This window comes from Vombatus ursinus, unplaced genomic scaffold (genome assembly GCF_900497805.2).
Source record: "Vombatus ursinus unplaced genomic scaffold, bare-nosed wombat genome assembly UNPS02013930.1, whole genome shotgun sequence".
Classification (NCBI taxonomy): Eukaryota; Metazoa; Chordata; class Mammalia; order Diprotodontia; family Vombatidae; genus Vombatus; species Vombatus ursinus.
Window position 1 is genome coordinate 416,969 of NW_020953708.1, and position 18,674 is coordinate 435,642.

Consider the following 18,674-nt stretch of genomic DNA (forward strand, 5'->3'; position numbering starts at 1 on the left):
CAGAAGACACAATTGGAATTCAATTAGGTGGAGAGAGGAGTGAGGAAGCATTTTTGATAGGGAAGAATCATGTGGAAAGCCTGCTAGGCAACAGTGATAGGTTGACTGGAGCAGATGATGCCTTCTGGGGTCCCTTCATTGCTTCCTAGGGGAATTGACTATATCAGAAGGTGGAGGTAATAGAGGAAATGGCAATTGTTGGAAAGGGAAATGCTATGATGAAGTTTGTATTGGGGACAAAAATATGGCATCTATAAAGGGGTGGGTTGGAAGAGGTAATAGCTGTAGACATGTTGAGTAGTTGAGTAACTCAGTTGTGAGGTGAAAGCCATGAATCTGATCCTAAGCCACTTCTGCTAATCCTTCCTTATTTTCTAACTTTTATACTTATTCCCATCTCCTTTCCTCTTTTCCTTCAGTAACCCTCTCCATCTCCCAGGTACACACTTCTAGATGAATTCTGCCCTCTCCTACTCAGAAGTGAACACTCCAGATGTGGTGTGCTCAGGACAGAGTGGAGTCAGAATATCACTTCCCTTGTTCGGGACCCCAGGCCACTTTGTGCACCCTAAGGTCACATTAGCTGGTTTGTTACTGTGTCTGGGTGGAATAGAGAGCAAAACTCTCACCTGAATTGTCCTAAAATCACATTAGGTGCTTTGTCTGTTGAAACTAACTATTGACATTTTGATTTGATGTTACACTCCAGTCCGTTAAAGCATCAGGGTCTTTTTTAGTGAACTCTAGTAGGGGAGCCCCTCCTCCTTAAACTTGTATTTGTGATGTTTTGTGACCCAAGTGTAGGACTTTATATCCAACCGTGTGAGCTTAAGCTCCATTATATTGAGCCCAGCGTTCTAGTCTGTCAGGACATTTTGTCATCCTAACCCCATATTCCATAGTATTAGGCAGTCTTCCCAGTTTTTGGTCATCCACACATTTGATAAACCTGCCATTTGTGCCTTCTTCCAAGTCACTGATTAAAATGTTAAATTCAGAGCCAAGGATAGTTCCTTTGGGCAACTTCTGTCCAAGCTGACATCTGGATAATAATGACTCCTCATTGGGTCCTGTCATGCTACCAGTACAGTGTCTACCTTAATTTTCTGTTGTCTGCCAGTACCTCTTCTTGTTCATAAAAATAGCTTAAGAATAACATGAATCACCGCTTATTAGTGGTCCATATTTATCCTGGAATCAACTAAAAACCCTAGGCTTTTTGAACCAATACTCAACCATGTCTCTACAATCCTACATTTGTGTAATCAATGTCTTGAGCACAGGAATTTGCATTTATCTTTATTAAATAACAAATTGTTTTTTCTAGCCAATATTTCCATCTCCTTGGGTTTTTTTTAATCCTAATTCATTTGTCTAATATTACTAGTTATCTCACATATCTTCATATCAGCAATGTTGGTGAGAATACTCTCTAAAGTTTTTTATAAAACTGTTAAATGGGGATAAGGTGAAGAAACTACCTTTACCAATGAATGTTGGCCCCTTCTCTACTCCTCCTAGGCTGAGAGAGTTTCCTGGAACACTGAGGTTAAATGACTTGCCTAGATAATGTATGCCATAGGGGAAATTGAAGCTAGGGCTTTCAGGTTCTCTAACCACCAAGATAGGATGCCTCACTTTGTGTAAATGAGAATGCGGTCGGTTATTTCATCAAAAATGGTGAATGGAGCAAGGCCCTATCCATAGATCTAAGGCATAAAACTAGAGAATATATTGCAGGTTTACAACAGCTCTATGTGCAAGACTTGGGGAAAGATTATTTGAACATTTCCAAATTCTCACTGAGTTGTATTTTCATCTAACCCACATTTGTTTAATCTAATCATCAAAGGCATCTTGAGATGAGTTTTTCCAAACAGGTTGCTGAAATCTAGCTATTTTGATGCCTGCAGTAACACCTCATCCACTGGCCCACACATCTTATAAATAACAGATATGTTGTTGGTTTGCATAATCTCTTCTAATTTATATGACAATGTAGGAATCAACACTTTTTTTTTCTAAATGATTACAAATCATTGGTTTGATAGGTTTACCCCTGGATTTTGCAACTTACTGGTCATTAGTTTCTAAAATCAAACTGTTTCTTCTTTCTGAGAATGGAGAGAGATTCATAAAGGAAGGTTCCTTGGATTCCACAGTGGGAAAAATTTGGGATTGTGTTATCGGGTTAGATTGGCAGAAGGGAAACCAAGAGGTGTAGTCTTGAGAGGTATCAATCACTGGATTAACTCCTGAGCAACTAGTTGCACTGTTACTATTTCCTTGACCACATTAGGCTTAAATTTCCTGCTAACGATGATTATTCTACTTTTTCCTCATTAGTTATCATTGTCCTTTAAATAAAAGACACAATCTAGAATATAATGCATTGATCAGAGTTCTTAAAGTTCCAAGCATAGGGGGAAAATGGATATTGACATGTTTTTGTTGTTTTCAGATTCTCTTAGTCAGAAGACAAGATGTGAAACCAAGGAGACAACTGGGAAGCAGGATATTTTTGTGGGAGAACCATTTAAAGAGAGATTCATAAAGGAAGGGCCCTGGCATTCCACATCGGGAGAAACTTGGGGTTGTGGTGACAGGTTAGATAGGCAGAAAGGAAACCAAGAAACACAGTCTCAAGAAGTAACAACCCCTAAGGAATCTGTTCGTAAATATAATATGTTTGGGAGAAAGCTCAATCTAGGGTCAGTTGTTATTCCCCAACAGAGAGTTCATATAGGAGAAAGTCTTCCTAAATACAGTACTCTTGGAAGGAGTTTAAAGCAGTTTTTTGACCCACTTAAATCTAAGAGAATATCCATTGGGAAGAAACTCAAGTATAAGAAATGCAGGAAACCCTTCAGTTACCAGTCAGACCTTATTCGTTATCATAGAACCCATCCTCAAGGGAAACCCCATAAATGTAATGAATGTAACAAATCTTTCAGCAAGAAAGGAAGCCTTAATACACATAAACTAATTCATACTGGAGAGAAACGATTTGAATGTAGTACCTGTGGGAGAGGCTTCAGATACCATTCATCCCTTAAGCAACATGAAATAATTCATACTGGTGAGAAACCCTATAAATGCAGTGAATGTGGGAAAGGTTTTAGTCAGAGAGGCATCCTTAAGACACATAAAATCAGTCATACTAGAGAAAACCACTTGGAATGTAATGTATGTGGGAAAGGCTTCAGATATCGTGCATCCCTTAGGGTACATAAGAAAATTCACACTGGAGAGAAACCACATATATGTAATGAATGTGGGAAAGCCTTCAGCCTGAAAGGAAACCTTAGAACTCATAAGAGATTTCATACAGGTGAGATGCCTTTTGAATGTAATGAATGTGGGAAAGCCTTCATCTTGAGAAGAGATCTCAACAAACACAAGAGAATTCATACTGGTGAGAAACCCTATATATGTAATGAATGTGGGAAAGCCTTCAGGTGGAATGGAAGTCTTAAATCACATAAGAGAATTCATACTGGAGAGAAACCCTATGTATGTAATGAATGTGGGAAAGCATTCACCAATTATCAAAGCCTAACTCATCATCAAATATTTCATACAGGAGAGAAAACCTTTCAGTGTAGTGAATGTGAGAAAGCTTTCACCCAGAGAGCCAATCTTAATCGACATAAGAGAATTCATACTGGAGAGAAACCCTATATATGTAATGAATGTGGGAAGGCCTTTATTGTGATGGGAAACCTTAAAAGACATATGAGAATTCATACAGGAGAGAAACCTTATAAATGTAATAAATGTGGAAAAGCATTTGCCAATCATCAAAGCCTAATTCATCATCAAATATTTCATACAGGAGAGAAAACTTTTCAATGTAATGAATGTGAAAAAGCCTTCACCACAAAGGGAAACCTTAATATACATAAAAGAGTTCATACTGGAGAGAAACCCTATGTATGTAATGAATGTGGTAAGTCATTTAATGTGAAGAGAACTCTGACCATGCATAAAGTAACTCATACTGGGGAGAAACCCTTTGAATGTAATGAATGTGGGAAAGCTTTCAGCCAGAAAGGAAGTCTTAAAAGACATAAGAGAATTCATACTGGAGAAAAACCCTATAAATGTAATGAATGTGAAAAAGCTTTTACCAATCAACAAAGTTTAACTTACCATCAAGTCTGTCATACCAGGGAGAGACCCTTTCAGTGTAATGAATGTGGGAAAACCTTCATCCAGAAAGGAAAACTTAATAGACATTCAATAACTCATAAGGGAATGAAACTGTACATCTGTAATGAATGTGGAAAAGCCTTTAACCAGATGGGAAATCTTAATACACATAAAATAACTCATACTGGTGAGAAACAATTTGAATTACTTAATTCTAGGAAGCCATAAAATACATAGAAGAATCCATACTGGAAAGAATCCATATAAATAAATGAATGTGAAAGCCTTCAAGTATCAAAGCCTAAATTATCAATATTTCATACTGATGAGAAAGTATTTCCCTATAATGAATGTTGGAAAGCTTTCAACTGGAAGGAAACCATTAATTCATGGAAGAGAATTCACTCAGGGAGGTGCCTTTTCTATTTAATTAATATGGGAAAACTGACAAAAATTCAAGGCCCAATTCATTTTATATTCATGGGAAACCATTCCAGTGTGATGAATATGCTTAAAGAACATCGGAATTCTTCGTGGAGACAAATGTCCAAACTTTATTGTACGTAGTGAAATTCATAGTAGATACACCCACCCACCCCCCAACTTTGAATATAAACAATGTAGGAAAATATTCAGGTCCAGCCCGTGTCAAATAATTTGTATTGGAGTAAAATCCACTTAAATTTATGGAAACTTGGAGCCTTTAGGAAAAGTACATAACTCTACATCTATCGATATTGCTTGGGCACTCATCCGTAAATGCATTCAGATTCATTCAAAGCCAATCCCTTTCCAGGTAACCTCAGCGTGAGTCAAATGAGTGGTTGATAAGGAGGGAGCAGAGTTATGAGAGCCTAACATACCTTCTAAGGAAACTATACAGAGAGGCAGGGAGAAAGCCAAGATGAATTGATATAGAAGATGGATTAATGTACTCTACTTGTACCTCGAGAGATGAATAAGAGTAGAAATTGTAAAGAGGCAGTTTTCAGTTCATTATAAGTAAGAAGCCCTGGAAAGCTTGGAATAACTGGAAAGCAGCAATTAGGCATAATAATAAAAGACAGGGTTGTGGAACCTACATTTTTCAACTAGGTCTTGTTTTAGCCCTCAGTTTCAGTTGGATGCTACTCATAGAGTATCTTAGATGGGCCTAAAGCCCCAGCCTACATGTAACTTCCATGGGAATTTAAGAGCCACTGTCTAAGATAATACTTTTTGAGGACACAGATTGATCATCAGTAATGGGAGTTATGAGGAATGATCTAACCCAAAGTCAGATAGTAGTGAGTACCATGGGCTTTTTTGAATACCGTGGGGCATTTTGTTGGCTTTTGTTAGTTTCCCAGATGAGTATCGTGTATATAATACGTCCAGGCTGTGAACTGAAAGTATGAGTTTGCCCTTTGTAAGTTAAGGCCTTCTAAACACTGCACTTAAGAACAGAAAGCAGAACGTTAGCCCTTAATGCCAGAAGCCCTGCACAGTATAGCTCAGTGACCATAAAGTCATCAGAGGCAAAACAATGGAATTGGAATGTGGCAATTACCAGAAGATGTCAGCATTTCTGCAATATGGAGGTGCATTGCCCTGGTCATACATGTGCCAGGGCTACGTCAGTACCTGATTTGTTTGCCTTAATATGTGTTCTTTTGTGTGTGTGTCTTCTGTTTGTTTTCCCAGCTCATGTGAGTGCTCTGTGAATATTCTTTTCAAATGATATTATAACCTGTGGAATATATGCCCCATGTGTTTGGGGCGGGGGTTGGGGGGGAGCACCTGTGTATTTTGTTACTTTATTTGCTATGCTGTTTGATTAAATACCTTTTGTTTTGAATTGATGTGTCTTTTATTTGTTCAATAAAAGTAAACACTTGTTGGGATGTGTGAGCTATGTTTTCAAGTGAGCACTCATCCATAGATAAATTCAAATCTGGGGTAGGTAAAGGAGACAGTTATATTAGGGGAAAGCATCATAACAGTAGACCTATCCAAAGGCAGAGTAGACTACTTCAGGAGTTAATAGTTTCCCCAACATTGGTAGACTTAAGGGGTAGATGGATGATCTTAGCTAATAATAAAAAGATGCCACTTATATAGCACTTTAAGGTTTTCAAAGCACTTTACAAATATATCATCTTATCCTCACAACTCAGGGATGGAGGTGCTTTTATTATCTCCATTTTGCAGATGAGGAGACTGAGGCAGACAGAGCTCAAGTGACTTGCCCAGGATGACAGCTTGCAAGTGTCTCAGGTGGGAGTTGAACTCAGGTCTCCCTGACTCTGGGTCCAGTGTGTCATTTACTGTGTCACCTAACTGCCTCACTTGCCAAGATGTTACAGAGGGAAATCCTATGTCGGTACCATAATTGGACCACATGAAGTATTTCCCAACTTAAGTTCTTTTAGTTGGGATGGTTGGGATGACTGGTTAGACTAGGAAAATACTCAAGTAGGAAAGCCCTAAGGGCAAAGATAATACATGATAGAAGCAAGATGGGATGGGAAAATTGGGAGAATGGGTGAAACTCGATATGGAGACAGATAGCATAGGAGGAAAAGTGAATAAGTAGCTAAATGCCCATCATTGGAAGAAAAGTTAATAAGAAATGCTGTAGACTAAGCCGCGACAATACCCTAGTCATGAGTTGGTACTGGAGGGGACCCCCAGGATACAAACTTCAAACAGTGAGTCAGGTTGGCAATTTTTTTTTTGTTATAGGTTGGACTAGATGTCTACCAAGGTCATTTTTCTATTTTTTAATCCCATGAATTTGTGGACCTGAAGCCTTGACCAGAATAGATCTTATTTTTCCAGAAACCAGAAAATCCTAAAAGAAGTAGTGCATGTGGATATATGCTGTCATAGCAAAACAAAACAAAAACAAAAAAACCAACTATGATAGTATAAAGTAATGTGGAGAGGTAGCAAACTGGTGAAATGTGGTAGTACTAGTACCATGCCGTTAAAGACCCTCCTTTCTGTTTTGTTGTTGAGTCATTTAAGTTGTGTCCAACTACTTGTGATCCCATTTGGGGTTTTCTTGGCAAAGATACCAGAGTGGTTTGTCATTTCTTTCTCCAGGTCATTGTACAGATGAGGAAACTGAGGCAAATAGGGTTAAGTGACTTGCTCAGGGCAAGTGTCTGAGGCCAGATTTGAACTCAGGAAGATGAGTCTTCCTGACTTCAGGCCCAGCGCTTTCCACTGCACCACCTAGCTGCCCTTCTTTTCTGTTAGCAACTGACAAACTATTTTTCTAAGGATGTTTGTTTGACTATTATGATGGGTTGTTTTATATCGATCCATTTTTTAAAAATGATGCCATGGATCAAAGACTGCAAGACATCCTTTCAAATAGAAAAGAACAGACATCCTACATCAAGTGAAAGCATATGTGAGACAGTAAGTAGGATTTACCTCAATTGTGTCTTTATCTTACCTTGTACTTAAATCTCTTGATCACAGAATCTTCCTTGGTCATGAATATGGAACTGAATATTTTTGGAATGATTGGGGAAAGTGGAGGTTGTCGAGTGGTACATTTAAGATGGGATTTGTAGAATATGGTAATGACTGGTGTGTGTGTGTGAATCACTAGGTCACACTGAGAAAGGGAGCTTCATGATTATACCCTGATGGGGATAAAATCAAAGTCACATAGTCAAAGGTCTATGTGAATATGCCTAGAGAATTTCCCATTCACTGTCCACATGGAGTTTTCCAGCTACTTGTGTCCTTTTTCTTAGCAGAGTCAGAGCTTTTTCAAAAGAAGTGGACCAAAATAATGACCCCCATTGGTCTTACTCATGGCTTTTTTCAGCTTGGATTTCACTGGAGTGCCTTGGTGTCAGCTCCTCATTTCCATCATGTTAAAAGCTTAGTTACACAAAGTGTGTCCTTTGTGCAAAGTCTAATGCTTCCAGAGCCTAGCTCATAATACATTTGGCAGTGAGGGGAGAGAAAAGAAGGGAAGAAAATAATGTCATAGTCAATACATTAAAAAAAACAAGAAGGCTAGGGAAATAATTTTTAAACCAGAAAAGAACAATCAGGAATACTAGAAGAAACAATCTGTACCAAGTTAATGCATAATATGAGTCAAGTAGTGGGATTTACCGTAACTACCTGCTTTTTACTCTGATATACCACATCACAAAATCTGGGGCACAAATGTGATAAATTTATGGTTTTAAGAAGCATAGAGAAGAGGGTAGTGCATTTTTTTTATCCTTTATTGTGTTATTTAAAAATTTGAACTTAATCGAAAACAAATAAGTTGAGTACTTCTATGTATCCATGGACCACAAAAAGAGGATTGTACATAGAAATAGTACTCTCAATTATGTACAGCTTGCTTTTCTTTTTAATAATATAATAACTTCAATATGTAACTTGTCAAAGTCCTCCAGCTTGTCTGAGAATCCATCTGGCCTGCCATTCCCTTCTGTGCATTTTTAAAATGCTTTAATAACCCTCTTTTTTCCATTTCTTTTTCTTATCTGTTTTTTTTCCTTTTGTTTGGGAGGGAAACGTGCGTTTCATCATATCCTTCTAATTTAATAAATCGTTCTGGTTCTGTTCATTTCGCTGATTTATACAAGTCTTCCCAGGTTTCTCTGAAACCATGACTTTCATAATGGCTTTTACCTCAATAATATTCTATTGCCTTCATATTCAGTCATTTACCACTTGATGAATATGTCCTTAATTTCTAGTTCTTTTATTTCTTTGGAGAACAGGCCTAATAATGGTATTGCTGAGTCAAAAGGCTAACACAAATTAGTGACATTTTGGGAATCATTCCAAATTGCTTTCCAGAATGGCTAGGCCAGTTCATAGCTCAAACAACAATGCATTGGTGTAGTTATTTTCCCAAAGCCTCTTGAACACTGTTCATTTTCCTTTTTTATCAACTTTGCCAATCTGATGGTTGTGAGGTGGAACTTCAATGTTGTTTCAATGAATGATTTCGAACATTTTTTCACATGGGTTTTGTGGCTTGAATTTCTTTCTTTTTCTAAAAACTGCCTGGTCATATTCTTTGACCATTTATCCATTGGGGAATGGCTTTTGTTCATATGTATTCGAGTCAATTCTTTATATATCTTGAATATGAGACCTTTATCAGAGAAATATTTTTCAAAGATTTGCCTTCCCTCCCCCCACCCATCATTTCCATTGTAATTTTAACTATATTGGTTTTGTTTATGCAAGAGTTTTTTTTTAATTCTATCTAATCAAAATTGTGCATTTTGCCTTCTGCCATCTCTGTCCTTTGGTCCCTAAGTCTTTCTATGTGTGACCTTTTATATCTAAGCCATATCCATTTGAAGCTTAGTTTTGATTATGGTGATAGATAATTTTTCTGTACCTAACTTCTGCAAGCTTGCTTTCCAGTTGTTGTCAAACAGTGTGTCTTTACCCTAGGCCAGGGATGGGGAACCTCCTTTTATTAAGGGGATTTGTTCTGTGAAGTTTGGATTCAGTCAAAGGGCCACACTTGGCGACATGTGGCCTTGAGGCCAAAGGTTCCTCACCCCTGCCTAGGATTTTGCGTGTTTTGTATCAAAACAGTATGCTACTATGTTAATTTGCTCTGTACATAGTACCTAATCTGTTCCATTGACCTCTCTATTGTTTAACTGTTTATCAAATAGTTTTGATAATTACTGCTTTGTATTACAGTTTTGAGATCTTACACTGCTAGCTTTCCTTCCTTTCTATTCTTTTTAATTGTTTATTTTGAGATTCTTGACCACAATATGATAAAAAATTTATATTTAATAAATAGACTTTGGAGAATGGATTAAAATCAATTGGAGACTTAATAATTTAATCCTAAAGAATTGGTGAATTGAAGTGCAAATACTAGAAACAATGGAAAATTTTAACTAATAAACTGACAATTAGGCAACATGCCCCAAACTTTATAGATGTAGCTAAATTGGTCCTTATGAAAAAATCCATATTCCTAAATACATTCGTCAACAAGAGAGAGAAAGAACACATTGGTGAACTGCGCATGCAACTAAAAAAAAAAGGAGAAGATAAAAGCAATAACTTTAAAAAAAAAACCTGCCTCTAAACCACTAACTGTGCAACAAAATAGAAACCCTGAATCTCAAAGAAGAAATAAAGCACTTCAAAGAAAAAAACAAGCAAGCAAACCAATGAATGAATTGAGTATTTAAAAAATATATATATATTAAGAAAACAAGAAATGGGTTGTTTACATAATCCAGTATCAGAAAAAGAAGTTGTAAAAGCCATAAATGAACTGCTGAGGACATAAAGAATAGGACCATATAAATGTACAAGTAAATTCTATCACATTCATAGAAAAATTATTTCCAATGTTACATAAACTCTGCACGAAAACAGAAAAGGAATTCCTCCAAATTCTTTCTAGGATGGAAACATGGTCTTGTTATTAAAACCAGAGAGAAACAAAATTAGGAAAGATCAAAGGTCTTAACCCACTATGCTGCCTATAAAACTTCCCCGTGCAGCCAATCAGATTAAGATGTGATTGGGAAATGTTTAATAAAATAAGTAAAAATACAATACAACCTAGATAATGTTAATTTGTGGCTTTCTAAGTATGTGGCTTACAGGGATCCGTTTCCATTTGAGTTTAACACCACTACTTTCAGCCAATTTCCCTCATGAACACTGACACAAAAATATTAAACTATTAAAGAGGCAACAACATATTTAAAAGGTTGCTCATTATGACTAGTTGGGTTTTATAACAGGCATGCAGGAGAAATAACAAACATAATCTACATTAATAATAATAAAATTACATTATTCTATTAATAGATGCTTTTAAAATACAAAATCCAATTCTCATATTTATTAAAAACACTAAAGAGCTTTTGAATAAATTTTCCTTAAGATGGTATTATCTGTCTAAAACCCAGAGCCAACATTATATGTATGTAATGGAGAAAGGATAGTGAGTCTTTTCCAGTAAGATTAGGCATTTACTTCTAAGAATATTAGCCAGAGTAATACAAGAAAAAGAAATTCAGGAAACAAATATGAGAGAAGAGAAAACAAAACAATCACTTCTTACAGTTAATATCATGGCCTATGTAGATATCCCATATGTGTCCCCTAAAGAAATCAGTTGAAGCAATAATTTAAGCAAAGTTGCAAGATATAAAATAAACCCATAAAAATATTAGCCTTTGTGTTACCCACATTATTCAACAATAAGAGAGAAATTCCATCCAAATAACTATAGAATATAAAAAATACTTGGGAATCCATCTACCAAGATAGATACTAGGAAATATATATGAAACAAAACTTCCCACATAAATATAGACTTAAATAAATGGAGAAATTTTAATTGCTTTAGGAGAGGCCTTGCCAGTATAACAAAAAGGACAACATTGCCTAAATTAATTATTCATTGCCATACTAAACTCCCAAAGGTTTACTTTACAGAACTAGGGGGGGAGGGAATTCACAAAATTCATCTAGAAGGCGGTATATTTAAAATTCAACCTACAGTGCATGATAGTGAATGATATATTTATAACCACCAGATAGCACCACTGAGCAAGGCATCTAAGCTACTGACCATCCCAATTGATCCAGAAGACTTGTATGCCTAGGGATCTCATTTTGTCCTCCCTATCCATGGGTGGAGCATACCAGCAAGTCTTTTGCATAGGCATGACTTTGGCAAAACCAGTGCACCCAAATGGCTGCCCGCGTTAAATTTGCTCACTTCTGTGTTTTTACCAACTCAAATTTTACTAGAAGTGCTTTTATCTTTGCAGCTGTGCTACGTTTAACACTGGCCTTCCCGTTTTGTTATAATCACCTACTGAACAAATAGAAGCCAGTCTCTTAAAAGGAAAATCCACCCCTCACTCCCTTAGCTCTAGATCTAGTATAAGTAAAGTATCACAGCAGCTGACATTTATGTTGGCTAACATTTTTATCATGTTAAAAGCTTGGATACAAAAATGTTCATTGAGGTCATAGGTAGTTTGATGCTTCCCTTGTCAAGAGAAAAGTAGGGAATCTAAAGTGAGTGGGTAACCTAAAATACGTTTGGCTCTGGAGGAAAAGGAAAGGAGGAAGGAAAAATGTGTTGGTCTCTTCCCACTCAATCAGCAGTGCAGATTTAGCCCAATAGGACATAGTGTGTTCTTCGGTTGTCCTCCCTGCCTCTGATAAGGATTCAACATGGTTCCTTACGCTTACCAAGTATCTCAATGAATGGCTCCTCATGTGCACCTACTCCTTAGAATTACTGCTCTTGTTTCCTCTAGCCCAGTTTAACAAGGGTTAAAGTCTAAGGCTACCCACAACTCCCTTATTCATGATCAGAGGGGCTGGAGCCGATCTTGGGAATTTGGGTAACTGTCTGCCCAAGGTTTTAGCTTCCTCCCCACAAGTGTCTCTGTCATTTCTAGGTGTGGACAAACTGGAGTACACCTATCCTTATCAAGATGTTTCAAAAATGGTGGTTGTGAGAGGAGTCTTTTCTTTTTCCTTTTTTTATATTAAATTTTTATTTTATTTTCAGCTCTGAATTCTCTCCCTCCCGCTTCTTCCTTCTCCCAGGTGGAATGCAAGGAAAACAAAACCCATTATAAAAAATATATAGTCAAGCAAAACAAATTCCTGTTTTAGCCACATTCAAAAAAATATGACTCAATATGTCCTCTGAGTTCTTTACCTCTCTAGCTGGAGGTGGGTAGCATGTTTCATCTTTCATCCTCTGGAATTGTGGTTGGTAATTGTATTCATCCAAGTTATTCATCTTTACAGTATTTTTGTTATTGTAAAATTTTTTCTCAGTATGCTTATTTTTGCTTTACATCAGTTTTTATAAGCCTTCCAGGTTTTTCTGAAACCATCCTTTTCATCGTTTCTTTTCTTTTCTTTTTTTGTTTGTTTTAGGCAATTGGGGTTAAGTGACTTGCCCAGGGTCACACAGCTAGTAAGTGACAAATGTTTGGTCTGAGGCCGGATTTGAACTCAGGTGCTCCTGACTTCAAGGCCAGTGCTCTATCCATTGTGCCACCTAGCTGCCCCCCTTTTCATCATTTCTTACAGCACAATTCCATCAAAATCATATACCAGAACTCATTCAGCCATTCCCCAGATGATGGGCATCACCTCAGCTTTCTATTCTTTTCAATCACAAAAAGAGCTTCTATAAATATTTTAGTATATAGGGTTACTTTCCTCTAGATTTCTTTGAGGGTATAAACCTAGTAGTGCTATTACTGTGCTGAAAGACATGTCTGGCTTAATAACTTTGGGGGCAAAATTCTAAATTGCTTTGCAAAATAGCTGGGCAGGCTCATAGGTTCACCAACAGTACATTAATGTACCTGTTTTTCCATAGATTTATTTGCCACAAATGAGATATTGGTAAAGTGCCTGGCACGTAGTAGGTATTTAATAGATTCCTGTTCCCTTCCCTTCCTTTCCCCACCTCCCACTGCCCTGGGTGGAGTCTTTTTTAAAGGGCCCTCTTGTTGAGTTCAACTCCATCATTGCCCTAGTGGTGAGCAAGCAGTGAAGAGCCATACAATCTCTTATAGCCCAAACGATGAGCAAGTTATACTCGGAAACCATTAGAAGGGAGAATCAGACGTCCCTCTTAGCATTAAAGCCACAAGAAAGGAAAAGGAGCTGAAACAACAGGGGCAGAGTCAAGTGAGGAGTAAAAAGCAGTCCGAGAGCAGATCTGGGAGTGGTTTTCTACAGTGGTCTGATTTCCCAGGAAAGCTGAAGTGACCCCCAAATTTGATGCCGAGTGTTCTGCGATTACTTTAATGCAGAGGTTCTTAACCTGGAGTTCATTGACCCCTAAGGGGTCCATGGACTCAATTCAGTGAGTCTCTGGACTTGGATGGGAAAAAAGTCTCCTTTGTGATCTTATGTATTTTGTTTTATGCATTTAAAAACATTCTGAGGACTCCATTGACCACCAATGAGTCTGTGACACCAAAGAGGTTTAGAACTCATGGTTTAATGAGAAAGGCTTCCACTGCCCCTTAGAAGCTAATTTTAGTAGTTTATATTTTTGTAAATATTCATCGATTTCATTTTAAATTGCAGGTTGTGTTAGCATAGAGTTGGGTAAAAAAAAAAAAGTCTCTAATATATTTTATTTCTTCACTTACTGTGAATTTTAAAAAATTTTTGATACTAGTTTTCTATTTCTTTTTAATCAAAATGCTAGTCATTTATCTATTTTATTGAGCTTTCTCCAAAAAAGCAATTTCTAGTTTGATTTATTAATCTTCATTTTTTCAATTTTACAAATTCTTTAATTTTTGAGGATTTCCAATTTGGTGTTTAATTTTTTAAGATGTATGGGTTTTCTAGTATTTTTAGTTGTGTTCTCAATTCATTGATCTGTACTTTCTATTTTTGTTAATAAAAGAGTTTAGAGATATCAATTTTCCCTTAAGGATTGCTTTGGCTACATCCTCAAAATTTTGATCTGTTGTCTCATTGTTGTCATTATCTCTAATGAAATTATTGCTCATTTCTATGATCTGTTCTTTGACCTAATAATTCTTTAGGATTGTTATTTTGTCTCCAGTTAATTTTTAATACCTTTTCCAGTGGCCACATATTTAGTATAATTTTATGGCATTGTGATCAGTAAAGGATATACATATATATAGTGAGGTTCTTATGTCCTAAGACATGATCTGTTTTTGAAAGGTGTCATGTATAATTGAGGAAATTGTCCCACTTCCCCCATGTCTGTGAACAATTAAAAGAACATGGAAACAATAACTGATTGATCAGTACGGGTCCATATGGGTTGCTTGAGATGTACAATTCTGAGAAAACTTCTCGAATCAGTCTTTGGGTTTGACTGGGTTTCTGGTTAGCATAACCTAGGTCCTTGGTTAAGGGTCTCTAAATAGCAGAGAGAGGTGGTCCAGTTTCCCAGCCATATGGGGCAAGGTTCAAACAATGCAAAAAGGTTTTCTCCCAATTGCCACAAATGAACAAAGTTTTCTCACAGAACAGAATTTGGACTAGACCTATAACTGAGTAGAAAGGGAACTGGGCTAGCTCCAGAACTGAGTCACAAGATGGAGTCAGTGTGGTTCACTCAATTCCCACAATTAAGCACCTAGTGCCCTAATCACTTCAATTCCATCAGTGGCCAATCACCTTTGACTCAAGCCCCCATTCATGGGGCAACAATGATAGGACCCAGCAAGGGGCCAGAACATTTGTATAGCTCTATAAGGAGATGGGACCCAATAATGACTTTTCATGGTTATCTACTAATTAGCATCGCTCTCATCTACTGTTTATACATTTGGGGCTGTCTCTAGGAACATTTTATAGTTTCTTTTCCCATCTGTATTGCTTCTGACACTGAGGCTGATTAAGTGGACCACAGCATTTCTTCTATTTCTTTGCTCTCCTCATATTGCATTTGGGCTGGATTTCTTATTGATTTCAACCATTTTCTTTCTCTTTGTTGTTTCTAGTGGAGATTATGAGGAGACTATTTTCTTTTGCTACATTCCTACATCTTGGATCAGTCGCTGAGGAAGATTAATAGTAATAAGTATATTTGTATTTCGAATTAGAGGCATTGTGCCTACCATCTCGAGCGATGTTACCGTCAAGTCTCCTTGGTGGGTGTGGAGTGGAGTGGAAAGTGAAGGAGGCTTTTCCAAGGTTGAAGCTGAGGTATCTTTTTACCCTCCTTCCCAAACAGTTCCTTCTCAGGGCTTAAGCTGGAACTCCATACTCACTCTAATTTATCAAATCCATTTCTTCTCAATTCACTCAATAACTTATAGATGTTTCCTGGTACTTTGCTAAATTTTCCCAGCCTATCAAAACAAGAAAAGCTTTATCTTAGCAGTTAGAGGGGTACTGACTACTGAAGCAAGTTAATACTAAGCAAGGTGCAGACTGTACAACCTCAGCCTTCAGAGCACTTTGAATAACCACATGGCTCATTTGGTCTTTCTTTTATAGAGCATGATGGAGAAGAAACTGAACACATTTATCTTTTCCTCTCTCCTCCCTTCCCACATATGGTATTTTCTTTACTACCACCTGCTCTTAGGTGGTTCCTGGATCATTTAAAACTAACTTTATGAGCTGCTAAGAACTGCAGTATATATTTTGCCTTACTATTTTGTTCTCCAGTAGAGACCATTTCCCCCATAGTGTCCATAATACATACTGCTTTGAAGAGCACAGCCCTAACAAAGACTGCCAAAAGCAGTTTCTCCTTTACCTCAAAGCAGAAGGGTCAAAGGCAACCCCTTCCCCAGCACCAGAGAAAAATAACTGGTAAATGTTTAACAAAATAAATATACAACATAGCTGACATTAATTTGTTTTTCTAAGTCAATATGCCATCACCATTTGACTTTGACACCATTGCCTTACAGTGACCTCCTGAATGACTCCTCAGGGACCTTCCATTACTGCAGTCATTCAAGCACTTGAAAAGTTTTGTGGCTTGTTTTTTTTTTTTTTCTCCCACATGGGTTCCTATTTCTGTTTCCAAAGGCTGACTTATAAAAGGCTGGCACCAGGAACTTTAGATACCCCCCCACATAACCATTTGGGGTGTCCAATTTTTTTTTCAATAGGACTTCTTTTTTTCAGCTTGGGTTTTTCTATGAAATTTTGTTGTCATAGGGAAAGCTGTCACCCTCATGCAGATATTAGAATTAAAGCAGCAACTTTATTTACAATGTACTGTCAATGTTCAAACCAAGTCAGTGCCTACTTCGTGTCAGGCACTGTGCTGTTTTCTTTTGTTTTTCACAAACGTTATCTCACTTAATCCAAGTTACAAGTATTTCAAGATCTAAGTATCTCATTTGATACAAGTTAGAAGTGCCTTGAGATTATTTGGTTCAACTCATACTTGAATGGGAATACCCTCTGTAAACTACCACTTAAAGCAATCACTGGTGAGGAACCCACTAAGCGCCTGGGGCAGTCTAATCCACTTAACAACTGTACTGTCAGGATGATTTCCTCTAATATATTTCCTACCTGCTCTAATATGGACCCCCAAAAACCTTATCCTAGGTTTGAGGGACCCTGTGGGTCAGTATTCACTCAAAAACATGCCCCCAAACTGTTTAAATTACCAGTAAGTCCAAAGACATTTTTAAAAAAAGATATTTAATCAAATAGCATGGTAAATAATGCAATGATACCCCCATGCACACATGGGGTACATTTTCCCACAGGTTACCACAGCAGCAGTTGGGAAGAACACACAAGCAGAAAACATAAAATAATAATAATAAATAACAATAATAACTAACATTTATTTATATAGTACTTACTATGTGCCACGAGGTGTACTAAACACTTTACAATTATTATCTCATTTGATCCTCACAACAACCCTGGGAGGTAGATGCAACTATTTATCCACATTTTACAGATGAGGAAACTGAGGCAGACAGCAGTTAAGCGATGCCTAGGGCCCCACCACTAGTGTCCAAGGCCAGATTTGAACTCAATTTTTTCTGAGCATAGACCCATGACTCTATCTATCCACACATATGATCCAGAAACACTAAGAGACATACGTAGCAAATATGGGAACATGTTAAGGGAAACACATGAAGTACTCTTGGGGACATGGCACATGTGAGGCTTGAGGGACTCACATCTCCAATATTATAGAATGGCTGACATTCTCCGGTAATTTAAACCAAACTATTCTCTGTTGGGTGAAGTCTGCCTTCCACCATGCACCACATCACCTCCACTGGTTATCATTTCAAGCCTGGGCTGTGTTGTCTCTGATATCTTAGTGCTACTGACATGCACTCTGAATGAATTTCAACCACTAGGAGCTACCTACTATTCTCTTCCCATCTCCTGGAGTACAGAGTTCAGAAGCCCTTTCCTGGAAAGGTCAGGCTGATGGTCTCATAGTACACAACTTAGGATTATAACATACCACAACCATCTGGGGAACTAACAAAAGCCACTTGAATCCACCCAGACTTAAGTTTTTTTTTCCTTTTGAATCCTGGAGTCTGATGATGATTTCAAGTCCATGGTGGTAGTTAATGATATGACTTAGGGTTAGAAAACTCCTTATAGCTCCTGTTATAACCCTGATCATTAGCTTGTCCCTGTTCAAGCATTTCTTACATAATGGCTCCCAAGCTCCAACTGGAGTTAAGCGTCAGAATGAGATTTTAAGGCTCATCTTCCTCCTAAGATCCACTAAGATGCTAATGATGTTCAGAATGTTTCTCTATAGTTATTTTATGTGTGTTAAGGTTTCCCTTCTGGTTAAAGGCTCTTTCACATTTATAACAGATATTGAGTTTTGTTTCTACATCTGTTATTGCATCTTTATTAAGTTTTCCCTTCCGGATGAAGGCTTTTCCACATTTACTACACTGAAAGGGTCTCTCCCGATTATGATGGTAAGTTAGGCTTTCCTGATTGGTGAAGGCTTTCCCACAATCATTACATTTATAGGGTTTCTCTCCAGTATGAATTCT

The 18,674-nt window shown here is 37.4% G+C and overlaps 2 protein-coding genes across 2 annotated transcripts in view; one reads left to right on the top strand and one right to left on the bottom strand.

The window, feature by feature from the left end:
* Window positions 1–18,674, bottom strand: part of LOC114040648 (zinc finger protein 69 homolog B-like) — a 48,191-nt gene that overhangs the window by 18,892 nt on the left and 10,625 nt on the right. The gene's annotated exons all lie outside the window — the stretch shown is intronic.
* LOC114040640 (zinc finger protein 883-like) lies at window positions 7–5,989 on the top strand. Its single transcript, XM_027858750.1, has one exon. It carries the CDS (start codon window positions 2,431–2,433, stop codon window positions 4,378–4,380), a length of 1,950 nt encoding a protein of 649 aa, XP_027714551.1. The 5' UTR covers window positions 7–2,430; the 3' UTR covers window positions 4,381–5,989.

Bases quoted from the DNA above. Each gene is read 5' to 3' on its own strand.
- LOC114040640 (XM_027858750.1), top strand. From the start codon at position 2,431: ATGGATATTGACATGTTTTTGTTGTTTTCAGATTCTCTTAGTCAGAAG.